The 17,500-nt window shown below is 38.4% G+C and overlaps 1 protein-coding gene across 8 annotated transcripts in view; it reads left to right on the forward strand.

The window, feature by feature from the left end:
• LOC144975460 (cyclin-dependent kinase 18-like) overlaps positions 1–17,500 on the forward strand; it is a 245,146-nt gene that overhangs the window by 203,213 nt on the left and 24,433 nt on the right. For all 8 annotated transcript variants that reach the window (XR_013645924.1, XM_078919562.1, XM_078919561.1 and 5 more), the window contains one exon: positions 16,549–16,671. Coding sequence is in view for 7 of the 8 variants with exons in the window: in XM_078919562.1 (XP_078775688.1) it covers positions 16,549–16,671 (123 nt within the window). In the remaining variant the exon portion in view is untranslated. The remainder of the gene's footprint in view (positions 1–16,548; positions 16,672–17,500) is intronic.

Consider the following 17,500-nt stretch of genomic DNA (forward strand, 5'->3'; position numbering starts at 1 on the left):
TTTTTTTTTTGCTGCTATGAGTTATTCAGAAGTGCTATCGATTTGTATATTTCCTACAGGACAAACATTTCGTACAAATGTCGCTTTCGATGCTCCGTGTTAGCAGAGTATTCTTCAGGATACGCGTCTTCGTGTTATGAGCGCATTGTATACTCTTTGGGGATCTAACTTTTTTTGTTGTTGCTGCTTTGTGTTCTTCAGAAGAAACACAAGACTGGGATGAGTGATATTGAGATAAAAATGAAACTTTGCTTTAAAAAAACAACAAAACAAAACAAACAACAACCCCGTGTACAAAACTTCTTCAATGAATTATTTAAAATATTCAAGATCATTGCTGTGTTGTCGATGTGGTTTTGTTTTGTTTTTTCCTGACTCACACGGATCACCTGAAGGATTTCAACCATCTAATTGGAATTTAATGAATTTCATCTCAAATCTGGTACAATAAGTTACCTTCAATGTTTCAGTTAATTATTTCACACGATCATGTCTGTCGTCTAGCGTACAGAATTCATGATTCCAAGTCACCAGAATAATGTGTGAACAATATTATTATTATGAAAGCTCAACGTTCCACATTTAGCCAGAATGTACAGGTTTCTGTCTGGCACAAGATTTCAGTTTGTGAGTTTGTTGCTGTGGGAGTTACTATGCGTGTTGAAATTCAGAATTAACGTTGTGTAAAGACGAAAAAAAAAAGAAAAGAATCGGTGCGGGGAAAAAACTCCCAACCCAAACAACCGCAGTTGTTGCTGTTATTGGTTGTTATTTTTGGCACTGATAAAGAGTGAGTTAACCCTGGTTCGTGTCTTATCATTTGGTGAACCACCTGCTGCTGCCATCTCCACGACCACCACCACCACCACCAGCACTGGCACTGGCAACAACCAAAATGTCTCGGATAGTGAAGATGTACCGTCCTTTGGAGCCTCCGTGCAGTCATGAGATGTGCTGGGAGTATGCCGGGGGGAGGCCCTTCGAGTGTCAGATTCGAAAAACGGCCGTGGTTAACATCGACTCCTTCAAGGTGAAGCAAATTAAAATTTATTGGTGTCCGTCATAGCCTACACAGTAACACCCCTCTTTAACGGGGGTTTTAATTTTAAGGCCAGTTTGACAATATTGCCGTCATCGGATTCATGAATTTGAGCTGGATATTTTGATACCAAATATGATATACGTATGCTAGGCGCATAGTTGAGTCCTTGTAAAAGGATCTTTACTCACATTCTCTTACCGTACTCAGGTGTAAAATGAGTACCTGGCGTTGTCTGTCGGGGAAAATAAATGTCGCATTGCCTAACAGGCGTCATGTCTCGTTCTTCATGTTATCTGTTGCTGTTGTTCAGGGACCCCTTGTAAAACGCTTTGAGCACGTTTGATGGATATTGCGCTATATAAAAGCTCAATTTTATTAGTCAATCTCCCAACCACACCCTGTCTATAGATAGTATGCAGATGACGTCACTCAGGCCTTTGTTATTGTTTTTGCCATCCGCGTTTGTGAGTTGTTCTCACTAAACTGTATTAACCAGACTATAAAAGTTCATGGTTACACAGAGTTTGTATGTTGGTCCGTTATACTTCCGGATGGCAATGTTGTGAACTCCTCGGCCAAGCGCATTCTATCTATATTAATATACAATGTTTCGACTGCTTTGAGCAGCTCGCAGTTACAGTAATAGTTTCATAACGCTCACTGCTACTCTTATTATCAGCATGTTGCCACATTCTGAAAACCCCACAAAAACAACTTTTAAAAAATTTGCCCATAAAAAAACATCCTTCAAACATCGATAGAATTTTCAAAAACAAACAAACAAACAGAAACTCTCAAATCTCGGACCTCTTGTTTTTTTGTTGTTGTTGTTTTTTTTTTTTAATTTGTTTTTTTTTTTCCCAAGATGATGATCGTTTTATTCGATCCATATCTGAAGGACGAGTTTTCTAGCCAATTTATTTTTTTTTTAATGCGTTTTTTCTCATTTTCTCCAGAGCTCCACAGGATAATAATATCATAACACTCACTCTTACTCCTATCGGTACAGTAGCCATGACCCCTCCCCCCCCCCCCCCACACACACACACACCAAACCGTTTGTGGGATAAATTACCAAATTAGCCAAAATTACCCTTGCATCGGAAAGTGGAACGGGTAAATGTCACAACCCGACTCGATAAAAATAACGTTATAATTTTGGTATATTTATATCATCTGCTGTGTGTGTGTAAAGTAGGTTACACCCCACAAAATTACTATAGATAACATGCGCTTGGCTAAGAAGCTCACTCACAACATTGCCACCCCGAAGTATAACGGACCAACACACAAAACTATGTGTAATCTTAAGCGTTTATAGTCTGGTTAATACAGCTTAGTGAGAATTACTCATAAACGCGGACGGCAAAAAAAAAAAAAACAAAAAAAAAAAAAAAACAAATAAACAAAGACATGAGTGGCGTCAACTTCGTTCTATCTAGATACACCTCTTTGCACGTTTCACTCTGTTTCTGGGGGGGGGGGGGGGGGAGATAAGTAAAAGGGTGGGACTGAAAAAGTGAATGTGTCAAAATATATTATAACCATATTAATGAATGTGTTTTATACCTGATTCAATCCCCCTGATCAGTAACTGAATAATAATAATAATACTAATAATAATAATAATAATAATAATAATAATAATAATAATAATAATAATAATAATAATAATAATAATAATAATAATAATAATAATAATGACAACAACAACAACAACAACAACATTAGTCCAGCCACTTAAAAGGAACTAAATCAACGTCACTCAGCTCTTTGTAATTGTTTTTAGACAGCCATTTTGGTGATTAATTAATTTTTTATAACCAAATGATATCAATCAGACTATAAACCACGTTCAATACGTTCAATACACATAGTTTTGTGTATTGGTACGTAATAACCTGTTGGCGGATGCTGTGAGTATTTTACCATAGCATCGATACAAGAGGGCCGGTGTTCGTAGCCTGGTGTTGTCCATGACTTGTTGTGTACCTTATTGTGAATTTTGTTTTTACTGACGGAAAATAATCAAGCCATTTCAAATATTTGTTATTTCCACTTACTTGAGGGTTGCCCTCATAGTCATAGCTAGCCAGTGTTCATTGAGTTAAAAACACAACCTTGGAAAAAAACGCATTCCCCTAAAGATAGTATGCGCTTGGCTAAGAAGCTCACAATATTGCCATCCGGAAGTATAGATAGTATCCGCTTGGCTTAGAAGCTCACACCATTGCCATACGGAAGTATAATGAACCAACACACAAAACGATGTGTAACCTTGAACGTTTAAAAACATGGATGGCAAAAAGCAATAACAAAGACCTGAGTGACGTCATCTTCGTTCTATCTATATTTGGAGGACGAGTTTTTAATGCGTCTTTTCTTTTTTTGTTTGTTTTTGTTATACGTTGTATCACATAATTGTCTTCATATTAATATTATATTATTTGAGCTTAATACATGACCAGTGGATAGCGAGTGGGAGCGAGTCGGGGCGACCCACTTCCTATACAATATTCATAGGAAAGCGCCCTCTGGTGTCAAAAGAGCTCCGGTTATGATGCAAGTAGCAACGTTTTAATTATCATTGACCTAGTTCCTCCCTCCCTCCCCCCTCAAATACGTCCGACTTTGGAAATGTATCCATAAAAAATATTGCCCTGCTTTTAGTTTCATGTTATTGTTATTATTTCATTGAGAGAGAGAGAGAGAGAGAGAGAGAGAGAGAGAAGAGAGAGAGAGAGAGAGAGAGAGAGAGAGAGAGAGAGAGAGAGAGAGAGAACACGCTTCAGTTCATAGTAGAAAGAAATGGATGGGCATCAGTTCTCTCTCTACCTACCTACCTACCTACCTACCTGCGTGCCTGCTGCCTGCATGCCTGCCTGTCTGTCTATCTATCTATCTATCTATCTATCTATCTATCTATCTATCTATCTATCTATCTATCTATCTATCTATCTATTTATCTATCTATCTATCTATCTATCTATCTATCTATCTATCTATCTATCTATCTATCTATCTATCTATCTATCTATCTATCTATCTATCTATCTATCTATCTATCTATCTATCTATCTATCTATCTATCTATCTATCTATCTATCTATCTATCTATCTATCTATCTATCTATCTATCTATCTATCTATCTATCTATCTATCTATCTATCTATCTATCTTATCTGTCTATGAGGTGTGTTTCAGAATTAAGTTAAATTGAATGAATAAATGATGAATGAATGAATGAATGAATGAATGAATGAATGAATGAATGAAAGATACATGGTAGGTATGCTATTATTTCAAAGGAATTAAACAAGAAGAAAAAAAATGAAAGAGTAGAAAATATATAAGAAAGAAAGGCCTGAATTAAAAACAGAGAAAAGAAAAAGAAGGAAAACGGTGTCGTCAATACGTTCTATATCGATTACATAAATCGAACATTTAAGTAGCGAGATAGAGAACTTTGACGAATTCTATAAGTATTGAACAGTGCTTAATATAGAGCAGTAAAGTTAGGTGCCCCAAACGTAAACAATAACAAGTCGCTAGTGATTTCCGTTAGGGACCGGAATAATTTACGCACAATATAGGTCTCCCAATTTTGTAGTTTGAGTTGTAGGCAATACACTTTCAGTATTGAAAATATGTTTACATAAAATCTAACAGTTGCAGAAATAATAATATAAGACTAAATTATTCTGAAAATCAGGCTCCGAATAATTCTCGTTTTGTTCATACCAGCGCAATAATTTGCTCTGGTCTAAAAATAGATAGACGTAACTTTTGATAAATTTTACCTTTTGTTCCATAAAATATCCATATCTAGACATTATTTGATGCATGATCGAGTATTTATGAATATGTGTTTCTTTTGCCACCTAACAGCCAAATTTTAAAGGTTATTTTCTTTCTATTATTTACATTGGAACGTGAGCTGTCAAGACAGGAACATGTGGTTTGCCATGTGCTTCTCGACCTTTGTTTACGTTTGGGGCAGCAAACTTTACTGTTCTATTGATCTAATCGTTTTTTTAGTTGATCCGATGCGATATATAACATATCGACAATAGAGAAATGTAATCGATACTCTTTGGCAGACTGGAGAATGTAAAGAATAAGCTACACGATTCTCCTACTCCTAGTCCTACTACCCCCCCCCCCCTCTCTCTCTCTCTCTCTCTCTCTCTCTCTCTCTCTCTCTCTATGGAGTGTGAAGTGGCCATCTATGGATGATTGTCCGTTACTGATGATTTTTGCAGAATGAAAAATAATGTTTATGTCCTTGGATTCTGGCCTCTCACTAATGATGGTCTTCGTTCATTTTTTTTTCTCATATATTTTATTTGGATACATGTTTGGGTATATGTGTGTCTGTTGTTGTTCTTCTTCGTATGTGTGTGTGTGTGTATGTCCGTTTGTGCGTGTGTGTGTGAGCGCGCACGCGCGTGTTTTTTGTGTATATATTCTTGTTAAACTGTTAATGTTGGTTTTGTTGGTGGTGGTGACGGTGGTGTAGGTATTTATTTATTTATTTATTTATTTATTTATTTATTTAATTATTTAATTATTTTATAGCGTTTGCAAAACTGAACAATGATAAGATTTAAGATCTAAGACACAGTCTTATACCGGGATTTCATCATAGTACTTGTGATGAATTCAATACTGACTGAATCTGGAACTGGAGACAGTGCGTTGTGGATTCAATAGATTTTTAAAAAAATTCCTTTTACTCATCCCATAGTGGAACTAGGGTCTATTCAAAGGGAAGACTGGAATAACCCAGGCGTCAGCCGCATTGCAGCGCCGTAAATTGACCCAGGGTGAGGTGACTTGCTCAAGGCCACACAGCACAGCGCAGCGGCGGGTGATCGAACTCGGTACCTTTCGGGTACGAAGTAAAGACCGTACCGCTGAGCCACGCTTGACCCCCTTGAAGAGAAAAAAACAAAAAAGCGATTGATTTCCCATTGTATCCATTATCACTAAAGACGAGGTCACTCCTCGAACAAGCGGGTGGTTGGATGGGAGCATCACCCTTGAATCATATACCTATGATGTTCGCATGGGTGTACGATCCGATAGTGATGTCGTTTCTTCTTCTCTTTACTAGCCTACCCTGTTTCTTTGGTTTGTGATTGTATTTTTGACAGGGGATATTTAGCGGGTGGTTGGATGGTCACCCTTGAATCATATACCTATGATGTTCGCATGGGTGTACGATCCGATAGTGATGTCGTTTCTTCTTCTCTTTACTAGCCTACCCTGCTTCTTTGGTTTGTGATTGTATTTTTGACAGGGGATATTTTTTTTTCTGTAAATCTTCTGCCTGTTTGTTCTTGGTTATTTATAATTTAGCTTATGATATCTTTAGGTTATGATTTTGATTTACATTTGTACTATTTTTGTTAGATTGCTTGTTTTTTTGTTTCAGCGGTCTCTCATATAACCTCAATTGTGTTGGAAGAGACGTAAAGCAACAAACAAACAAAAAAAAAAAAAAAAACAACTCCTCAAACAAAAAAACAAAACAAACAAAAAACAGATGATGGATAATATAGGATGGCTTGGACAATTACTCTACCGTAATGATGCTCACTACTCGTTTGTTGTCACTCAAGGGGAAAGCCGATACGTCGTCTGTTGATCATCATCGGCAACCTTGCCCCCCCCCCCCCCCCCCCTGTTCCCCGTGATTACGGACGTGGCAACATCTTTTCAAGCGTGTTACTGCTGCTGTTATGGCGCATCTGGCCGAGCGGTACTCAGAAAACATATTATGAATGATAAAAAGAAGATGTGAATCGGCCGCACTGAAAAATGATAGAAAATAGGAAAGGTGGTGGTTGGAGAGATAAGCAAATAAACAAGTAAATAAATAAATAACAAAAAAAAAAAGAAAAGAAACAAAAAACAAACAACAAAACAAAGTAAAACAGACAAACTAAAAGAAAAAAAATACATCCCCACAATAACTGACTATGGAATAACATATATATATATACACATATATAAAAGAGAGAGAGAGAGAGAGAGAGAGAGAGAGAGAGAGAGAGAGAGAGAGAGAGAGAGAGAGAGAGAGAGAGAGAGAGAGAGAGAGAGAGCACATATCTTATTGTTGTTTTTTTTTTCTTTTTTTTTTTTCGTGTTCTTTTCTATTGTTTCTGATCAGAACGGCTTATCGCCGTCTCTCTTTCCTCTTCTAATTGCATTTCCCGTTATGTATTTAATGTCAATGTTTCCCGCGTACTCAATCGTTTTCATCAAGAAAACAGTTACTGACCCCCCCCCCCCCCCCCCCCCATGAATACATCTAGAAGTGGTGTCAATTTGGGGTAAAGTCGAGCCCTCGCTTGTAAAAGCGAAAAGTTGAGTAAACTACTGCCAGCACTGTGCTACTGGTGCTCCTGCTTCTGTCCTCCTGGTGTTCACCCCATCACTCTAGCACATCAAAATAAAGATAATAAAATACAGATTTATTCATATTATATAGTCTCCTTGACTGACTTCAGACCTTCTTACACACACACACACACACACACACACACACACACACACACACAATTGATTGAGCTTTTATATAGCGCAATTTTAATATCCGCTAAACGTGCTCAGAGCGCTTTAGAAGGGGTCCCTGACCAACAGCAACACGTAACGAGACATGACGCCTGTTAGGCGATATTACAATTTTTTTTTCTGACAGAGACAACGCTGTCAACGGCCAGGTACTCATTTTACACATGAGTACGGTGAGAAAATGTTAGTAAAGAGCCTTTTCCAAGGACTCAACTATGCGCCGAGGCTCGAACACAGGACCTTCCGATCCGAAAGCGAGTGTCATACCACAAGACCTCATGTAGCCGCTCAATAATTGAAAATAAAACCAGCAAAGAGTCAAAGAATCGATACCCACGACAAGTGAAATTTGTGCATCCACCACCGACTCCCCTTATGTATACCTTTATTATTGGTATTATTATCATTTTAACAACGGCAAACCACGATCCACAATCGCTGTCTGTCTGTCTCATGCCATGCCGGTGTCTGGAAACTGGAGACCAAATGCCCGTCTGCCTCAGGCTAAAGTTTTCTCATCCAGCTTTGGTGAATCGTTACCGGCCGTGTTACGACCGTTTTATAGATTGATCATGCGTGATGCTTGTTTAGCGTGTTGAAGGCGGGTTACAATGTTGGTTTTGTGTGTTTTGGCTGAGATTTTACATTAAATGTGGCGTATAGGATATGTATGAGTTTGGCATGCGACGGACGAATACGATATGTGTGTGTGTGTGTGTGAGAGAGAGAGAGAGAGAGAGAGAGAGAGAGAGAGAGAGAGAGAGAGAGAGAGAGAGAGAGTGTGTATGTTTATGTTGGGTGATATCTTTACCCAGAATGTGGGGTATAGGATTGATCATTATAATATTATAAAGTCATTTCATCTTAACAACGCCACTACCACATTATCTCATTCGTCTGTAGTGTTTCATTCATCCTGTTTCGTTGATAAAAGTGGATACCGGTAACTTCCATTTTTATCTATTTTCGTATATTAAATTGAAGCTTACATTCAATTTCACGTTGTTATTTATTTTTTGGATAGAACATCATATCAGAGTAATGTGAGACCATTAGAAGTTGCTGCCCTCGCCGTGACCAAGAATATAATAATATAGCCACTCCCTTGCTCAATTTGCTGAGCTGCGTTCCGACCTGACGTCAAGAATATAACATAATAAAATAGATTTCCCTTTATTCATCCCAAAGGGGAAATTTGTCTTTAGGGTCTATTCCAAGGGAAGAGTGGAATAACCCAGGAGTTAGCCGCAGTACAGCGCCGCAAATTGAGCTAGGGCGAGGTGACTTGCTCAAGTCACGGAGCAAAGACCGTACTGAGCCACGCTGCCCCGGACCAGAATACGGCCTGGATCAATGCTATGGCCTGGATAGAATATCATGTCATAGTAGTGTGAGACCGTTAGAAGTTGCTGCCCTGGCCATGACCAATGAGCTTAGGACTTCATCCTATAGATGTCGCTGCCAATGAGATAATAATATTATGGCTACGCCCTTGGTCCATTTACGTCTCTGCATTACACCTGTCCAACATGTACCCGTTGTGGTAACGAGCCCGAAACCTGGGTGGGGATCCTGACCTCCCATAGCGGGCAGGGAGGTCCATACTGTGTCTTCTATCCCCTTATATCTGTTTTCCAACATGCTTTCTGTCTTTGTCTTGAAATGAGGTTACTTGATTTTGTCCTGGCCCTGGTTGGAGTCTTGGCTGGGAGGGAAACAGTCAAATGCATAGTTATTGTTTTGGGAGATGACATTTTTTTCCTTGTAAATCATCTCTCTGTTATGTATTATTATATTTGTTATTTTTAATGTATAATGTAAGCATTTGAGTGTATTCCTCTCTGTTGGATTTTGTGCTTGTGTCCGGATGAGACTTATAGGTGATCTCAAACTAAGTACATTGGTGGTATGCTGTTGGAATCTACATTTGATCCCTATTTGTTCCCAGTTCCCCTTTGTCTTACTTTTTCTTGGGTGCTTTAATTGTAATTCTAGAACTTTTTACTATCCATTTTCTTCCTTTTTACTGGCGCTGATATAACCTAAATGTGTTGCAAGCGCCGTAAAACCCTTAAAAACAAAAACAAACGAGCCCGAAACCGCAGAGCATCTAGTTGAACGGGGTGTTGTGACAAAGCTTCCGAGTGGGTTTGCGACGGTGCACGAGTGCGGTACGTAATTTGCTGATTGGGTCGATCGTTATAACATAGTAGTGTGATCACGATTAGAAGAAGCTGCGGCAATCCGGCCTGACCTATGGGATATCCCAGTCTTTTTTTTTTTTTTTGAATCGTACCGTAAAAAATCCTCTTTGGGATGAATAAAGGGAATTTATTATTTAATTGTTAGATTTATGGAATGAGGTTGCGTTTGACGGACGTAATACGGTGATGGTTTAGGGTGATCTTGAATAAATCTATTTTAAAGAGTCTAGGCTAGTGAATTGATCACAATTTGTATGCGCATACGTTGAATATGACGAACGTAATACAGTGATAATTTAGGGCATATTGGAGTATGTCTTTTTACAGAGTCTAGACCAATGAATTGATCACAATTTGTATGCGGAGTATCGACGTATGCCGGACGTAAATCGGTGTCGGCTTTGGCTGTATTGGAATAGACCTTTATATAGTCTTTACTAGTGAATTGATCACAATTTCTATGCGGAGATGTTGCGTTTGACGGACGGAATACGGAGATTGCTTAGTTTTTATTAGACTATAATATCTTTTTGACATGGCCTATATTAGAATGTAATATCTTTTTACAGAGCCTAGACTCTAGACTCTGTATGGGGAGGATTGACCTCTGTATGGGGAGGATTGACCTCTGTATGGGGAGGATTGACCTCTGTATGGGGAGGATTGACCTCTGTATGGGGATGATTGACGTATGACGGACGTAAAGCAATGTCGGTTTGGGCTTTATTGGAATAGACCTTTTTATTTTATATCTATGGAGTCTTGGCTAGTGAATTGATCACAATTGGATTCAATAGTCTGATGTCACGTTCGCCCAAGCAACTAGCAGCTTGGTTCTAAACAAAGAAAATCGGTACTTTTATTCTTCACGCTGGCTCGAACTTTTTCACGTGTCATGTGATCAGAATGATTGAAAATGTCAAAACATGATCAGATCTATTTTGTTTTTCTCCTCTGGATACACTTTTATGCACGTCGGAAAAAAAAATTCATAATGGCGCCCGCCATTATTCCGATAGTTTAGAACCAGTTACTAAGTTACTATGCGTCATTACGAGGGAAGTGACGTCACGACTGTTGAAGCCTATTGCCATGAAGACCGCAAGGGAAAAAGGATACAGTTCACTACCTGATTTGGGATGGGTTGGGGGGGGGGGGACATGTTGGTATGTACGGTGATAACTGATCACTAAAAATGGCTGTTCAAAAACGAAAACAAAGAGCTGAGTGACGTCAATTTCGCTCCTTCTATATTGTATATGATTAATTGAGAAATAAGGGTTCATATCTACCAACTTTTAAATTCAAATTTGAAAGATAACGTTTTTGAAAATAGATTGAATGGGTCAGCCTGGCTCAGCGTTACGGTCTTTGCTTCATACCCGAAAGGTACCGAGTTCGATCTCCCGCGCTGCGCTCTGTGTGGCCTTGAGCAAGTCACCTCGCCCTAGCTTAATAGAGGCGCTGCACTGCGGCTGACGCCTGTGTTATTCAAGTAGTCCCTTGGAATAGAACCCAAAGACAAATTTTACCAATGGGATCAATAAAGGGAATTTGTATTTATTTATTTATTTATTTTTATTATTTTTAATATGGCTCTCTCCTTCCTTCCACTGCTCCCTTCATAACTGTATGAGGAGGATGGACGTATGACGAGCGTGAATACGCTTCAACAGTCGTAACGTCACTTCCCTCGTAATGACGCATGGTAACTCAGTAACTGGCTCTAAACTATCGGAACAATGGCGGACGCCCTTATGAAATATTTCTCCGACTAGCATAAAAACGTATCCAGAGGAAAAAAAAAAGCCTATTATAAACCTGATCATGTTTTGACTTTTACACATTCTGATCATAAGACATATGAAAAGTTCTAGCCAGCATGAAGAATAAAAAGTACCGATTTTATTTGTTTAGAACCACGTTGCCGGGCGACGTGACATCAGACTATTGAATCCAATTAGTGTCGGGTTTAGACTGGATGTATTGGAATAGACCTATTTATACATACACAGAGTCTAGACACTCGTGAATTGATCACAATATATTCATGAAGGGAAGAGAGGTGGAAGAGGGGGTTACATATTATGTAGAACTGTCTACTATGACGAAACATCCGTGGAAATACGAAGTTTTTAAAACGTTTATAGTCTTGATTTATATAATTTAGTGATAACTGATCACTAAAAATGGCCGTTCACAAACGATAACAAAGAGCTGAGTGACGTCAATTTCGCTCCTTCTATTTTGTAGAAGAATTGCTCAAGCATTTTTAAGTCATTTAAAACTTATTGAAAATGAACATCGATGCCCGGGATTTGTATGGATTTTGGAGTCTTATTTAGGGGTCAGCGTAGCGTGGCTCAGCGAGCGGTGCGGTCTTTGATTCGTACCCGAAAGGTACAGAGTTCGATCATCTGTCGCTGCGCTGTGTGGCCGGCCTTGAGCAAGTCACCTCGCCCTAGCTCAATTTTCGGCGCTGCATTGCGGCTGACGCCTGGGTTATTCCAGTCTTTCCTTGGAATAGGCCCGAGAGGAAAATGTCCCCCATATGGGATGAATGAAGGGATTTTTTGATTTTATTTGTTTATCCTTTTGATGATTCATTCCTTATTTATAATTTTAACAATAGCGACGTATAATAGGCTTCAACAGTCGTGACGTCACTTCCCTCGTAATGACGTATAGTAACTTAGTATTTGGCTATCAACTATCGGAACAATGGCGGACGCCCTCATGAAAAATACTACTTCGCGCATAAAAGTGTATCTAGAGGAGAAAAATATCATAAATCGGATCATGTTTTGACTTTTATACATTCTGATCATATGGCATATGAAAAAGGTATATATAACCAGCATGAAGAAAAAAAAAGTACCAATTTTCTCTGTTTAGAACCAAACTGCTGGTTGCTGGGCGGACGTCACATCAGACTATTGAATCCTATTTTTTTAATGTCCTAAGAACTACGATTTTTAAAAAAAAATTTATGTCGGCAGATCTGATCTGCATATTGTGACATCGTCATTATTTGTTTTTGTAAGGGTTTGGGTTTGGGGATAATAATAGCAACGGTAACAATGATGATAATGATACGTCTGCTCGTCTAATCGTTTATTGATTGAGACAAAATATATCCACATATTTATATATCGGTCTCTGCTGCCGTTTTTGGGTGATGTTGTTTCTTTGCTTCCACCCCCCCCCCCCCCCCCCCCCTGCCTTGTTTTACAGGTTAACTGAATCTGCCGTGGGGGAATTATTATTGGTGGTGGTGTGGTGGTTAGATTTGTGTGTCTATGTGTGTGTCTATGTGTGTGTGTGTGTGTGTGTGTTTGTGTGTGTGTGTGTGTTTGTGTTGTTTTTTTGGGGTGTTTTTTATTTTTTTTTGGTCCTTTTAAATCTTTTATTTTTTTAAATTATTTTTTTTTAACATTTAAATTATATTAGCTAAATAATAAATGAATGAATTAATTAATGGTTTAATTAATGAATGAATTTATTTATTTTATTGATTTATCTATTGGTTTAATTATTTATTTATTTAGTTATTTTTATTGGTTTATCTTTGCTGGAGTTAAAAGTTGTCAGATTGTTTTCATTAATACTTCTATATTATCTTCGGTTACGGTTACAAAATTCATACCACGGTTGTTGTTTAGTGTCTTATCTGTGTCAAGGCATTGTGGTACAGGTTAACATTATTATTACCAGTGCTGATGGATTTCCTAGGATCCGCGGAAATCCGCGATTTTGGAGTCAGAGGAGGAATTTTCTGCTTTATAAAAAATGACATTTGCCCCAATCAGTGTACTGGCAGTGAGAGACTTGATGTGTGGGGAACAAACAGGTTCAGTTTCTCACTCTCCATAAGTTATCTAGTTTATCAATGATAGTTCATCATCTGAAATTGTTCTAAAGATGAAGATTAATGCAGTAAAGAATGGGGCTTAAAGGCATTCAATATTTTCCTCCTGTTTAACATTTTGCCACCATCGGCACTGTATTATGCTTTCTTCGTGGCAATACTAAACGCTTTGTAGTGGACTATAATATTTTGAAATGTCAATAAATTGAACATTTTCGGGTTTTAATCGTAAGAAGAAAAATCCGACGCACCGGAACAATGAATTCACTTCCGACTGGTAGCCATTACACATTATCATTATGATTTCCCCCAGGAGAGAGAGGGCGGGACGGGAGTCCAAATTGCCCAGTTGGTAGAGCACACGCAAAGAACCGATGTTGATTCCAGTTGCATTTGATATATTATTTTTTTTTTTTTTTGGACCAGTTGTCTAAGCAGCAGGGGTTGGCGGAAAGTACTTTTCGAGAGACTAGCATACTATTTCGGTGATGTGGTCTTGTGGTGTGACACTCGCTTTCGGATCGGAAGGTCCTGGGTTCGAGCCTCGCTCGGCGCAATGTTGAGTTTTTGGAAAAGACTCGTTACTCACATTCTCTCATGGTACTCAAGTGTAAAATGAGTACCTGTCCGTTAACAGCGCTTTCTCTGTCGGAAAAAAATGTATTATCGCCTAACAGACTTGCCTCGTTCTTTGTTACGTGTTGCTGTTGGTCAGAAACACTTTGTAAAGCGCTTTGAGGACGTTTTTTTTAAAAACTATCCAAGATTATCAAGGACAAGGACTTGAAATAGGCCAGTGCTTAAAGTCGCAGAACTTTGTTTTGAGCTCAAAAAGCGAAGGTTAAAGTTTGAATTCGTCTATTTTAATAAACCAATGAAATGAAATTAAATGTTAGTGGAGAGATAAAGGTCTTATGTATGTTTATCATGAACACCATCAGTGAAGTCGCTAATGTGATTATGCTGTAAGTTTATCACTGATGATCTGCAATTTTATTTTTAAAAATGGAACTAAAGCACGCATACTGCTGGGGTCTACAATAATTGTAACTGTCCGTTCAAGCTTCGGAAACCGGAAGAAACTCCAGTTTTGTTGGTTTATGGCCTGGAGGTATTATCTGTCATTTTTCGTGTTTTTTGTTTTGTTTTGTTTGTTGTTTTTTGTTGTTGTTGTTTGGGGGGTTTTTTTGCCTCTATTTTTTTCTTCATTATTTTCCCTCTCCTTTCTCTCTTTCTTTCTTTTTTTCTTTCTTTCTTTCATTCTTTGTCCTTGGAAAGTGGATGGGGCGGTTCGTTTGTTTCTTTTTTTTTTCTCTCTCTCTTTTTTTTTCTTCTTTTCTCCAATGTCTTTTTAAGGGATTGGGGGATGAGGTGGGGTGGAGAGTTGGGGACAGGCAAGGAGGAATAATATTATAGAAAAAAAAGCCCTATAAGATTGATACTACATTATCATCAAATATTGATACTACATCATTCATTCATTCATTCATCAGGGCGTAGAAATTGAAGATAAATGATGAGTCCCCGTGTAATGATGACACTGCTCAGCGTGTATTGGACCATGCGGAATCGGACGCTGTCCCCCAAGGACACACAGTCTATTATACACTGTATTATCGTATCCAGCTCTCGCCCCTTCCCCATCCGGTTCTTTTACGCATGCGCAAATTATATCGAATCGACGTTGTTTTATTTAAACATTGATTTATTCCTTTATTATTATTTTTTTAAAATCCGGATTTGAAATGTTTTTGGTAAAAACTGCCTTAATGCTTTGAATTAATTGATGTGATATACAAAAGTTAATGTTTCCAATAAGATAAAGACTAAACAAATCAAATCAAAATTTTTAAAATATATTATATAAAGAATTTAAAAAAACCCAACCCATACGCAATAAAAAAACACACAAAAAAAAATAAACCAACAAAAAAAAAAACCCCCCAAAAAAAAAACAAACGAACAAAAAAAACAAAACAACAGGAAATTTTATATGAAAACATCGTATTAAACTTTCTGTCAAAAATATGTGACTGATACTGCACAAACCCCCCCCCCCCCCCCCTCCTTTAAAAAAAAAATAATATTAAAAAAAAAACCAAGGAGGAGCTAAGATATCTATGTCCGATTAAGATAATTGGAAAAAGAGGTTGCTGGCGCATTGTGGATTATCAATGGTAATAATAAGAGCGTTTCAAAGAAAGCGCTCCACAATACAATTCTTTTAATGTTTTCTTGGGAGACAAAATATGTTTAGACGAAGGCTACACAAGGGCAGATAGATACGTTGTTTTTGTGTAGCCTTCTTTTATTTCTTATCGTTATCCCCATGGATTGTTCCCTGCCAGCATCCTTCCGCCTCCTGGAGAACTTTATTTTGCGCTAGTCTATGCTACTGGGTTTTGATTTTTTTTTAAAATCCCACTACAATGCTATTTATCCTTGGTGGTCAAAATAATATATTATACAGTCTAAGATGGCAGACGCACAATATGGACACGTTCTTTAATATACGAGCGCGTACATTTTCTATGTATTTTTTTTTTTCATTGGATACCGTCGCCAAGACATTCCATGAAGGAAAATATGGATAACCCATCAAACAAGATGTCTGATGTTAACAGGAATCACCCAGCAATGTTGTCCAAAGTGAGCAAAAAAGGGGGTTACTAAGCTTGCCCAAGGAAAAAAAGGTGCCTAAAGCGGGGCTCGAATCCCGGAGCTTCCGGGTCACAGTGCAATGCCTTAACCACTCGGCCACTTCGCCCCTCGCCTCCCTCTCCTCCCCTCCCCTCCTCTCCTCTTGTACGTATGTATATTAATTCTCATTTGTATTTCTAATCGTTGTCCCCAGGAGGTGACCAAAAGATTGTCCTTGCCAGCAGACATCCGCCTCCCAGAGAACTTTCTAGCACGCCAGTCTCTGTCATTGAGTCCTGATGGGCAACTCACCCGGCGGTCAAGGAGGAAATCTTTGGTGAGTACTCACTGTACTTATATTATAGCAGGCTGATTTAGATGCTAACCGTTGAATTTATTGTCAAATATAAATATATGGAACTTAAAGACGCAGAGTTATGGCCCCTTGTGAACCTTTAGTGGTGAAAGATTTTTGGCCTTTTTCACATAGCTGGTCTCATTTATCTATATGAAGCTGATTCTTTGTTTGTTTTGTTTTGAAAATTTGCCCAGTTTTTGGAGCAATGCTTTATCAACTCGGCTCTCTCGTATCCGATGACGTCCAAGCGAAGAATTAATTAATTGTGGCAAGATTATTATACAACAATCATGTTCTAAGACTGCATCTTGCAATCATCCATTCATTCATGGAATGCATTCATTCATTCATTCATTCATTCAATCATTCATCCATTCATTATATTAGGTCATTTATTGTTCATTCCTTCATCTACTCAATGAAGCCCGCCCCCACCCCAATACCCACCACCCACCCGACTCCCTATACGACATCGGTAGCCCCAGTACTAATAATTAAAGGAAGGCGTGATATATCTAGGTTACCATCTCCAATTAGCAGCCATTCACCCACATCCTTTCTTTGACGTGATGACTTTATCGGATTTTCTTTTATATAATAAATTTCCTCTTTTCTTCCTTCCCTTCCTTCCTTCTAATCTTTTTTTGTTCTATCGCTGATTCAATATTATACGTTGGTGATGGTGACCACAGATTACACAGGGCTCTAGTCTGTGGTGGTGACTGATGCTGGTCTTCTTATCGTTGACGTTGGCAGTGCGTAGGGTCGATGATGGTAATGGGGGAATGATTCAGCGATAACGATAATA

This window comes from Berghia stephanieae, chromosome 6 (assembly GCF_034508935.2).
Source record: "Berghia stephanieae isolate SIO BIC M18660-M18661 chromosome 6, UCSD_Bste_1.3, whole genome shotgun sequence".
Lineage (NCBI taxonomy): Eukaryota > Metazoa > Mollusca > Gastropoda > Nudibranchia > Aeolidiidae > Berghia > Berghia stephanieae.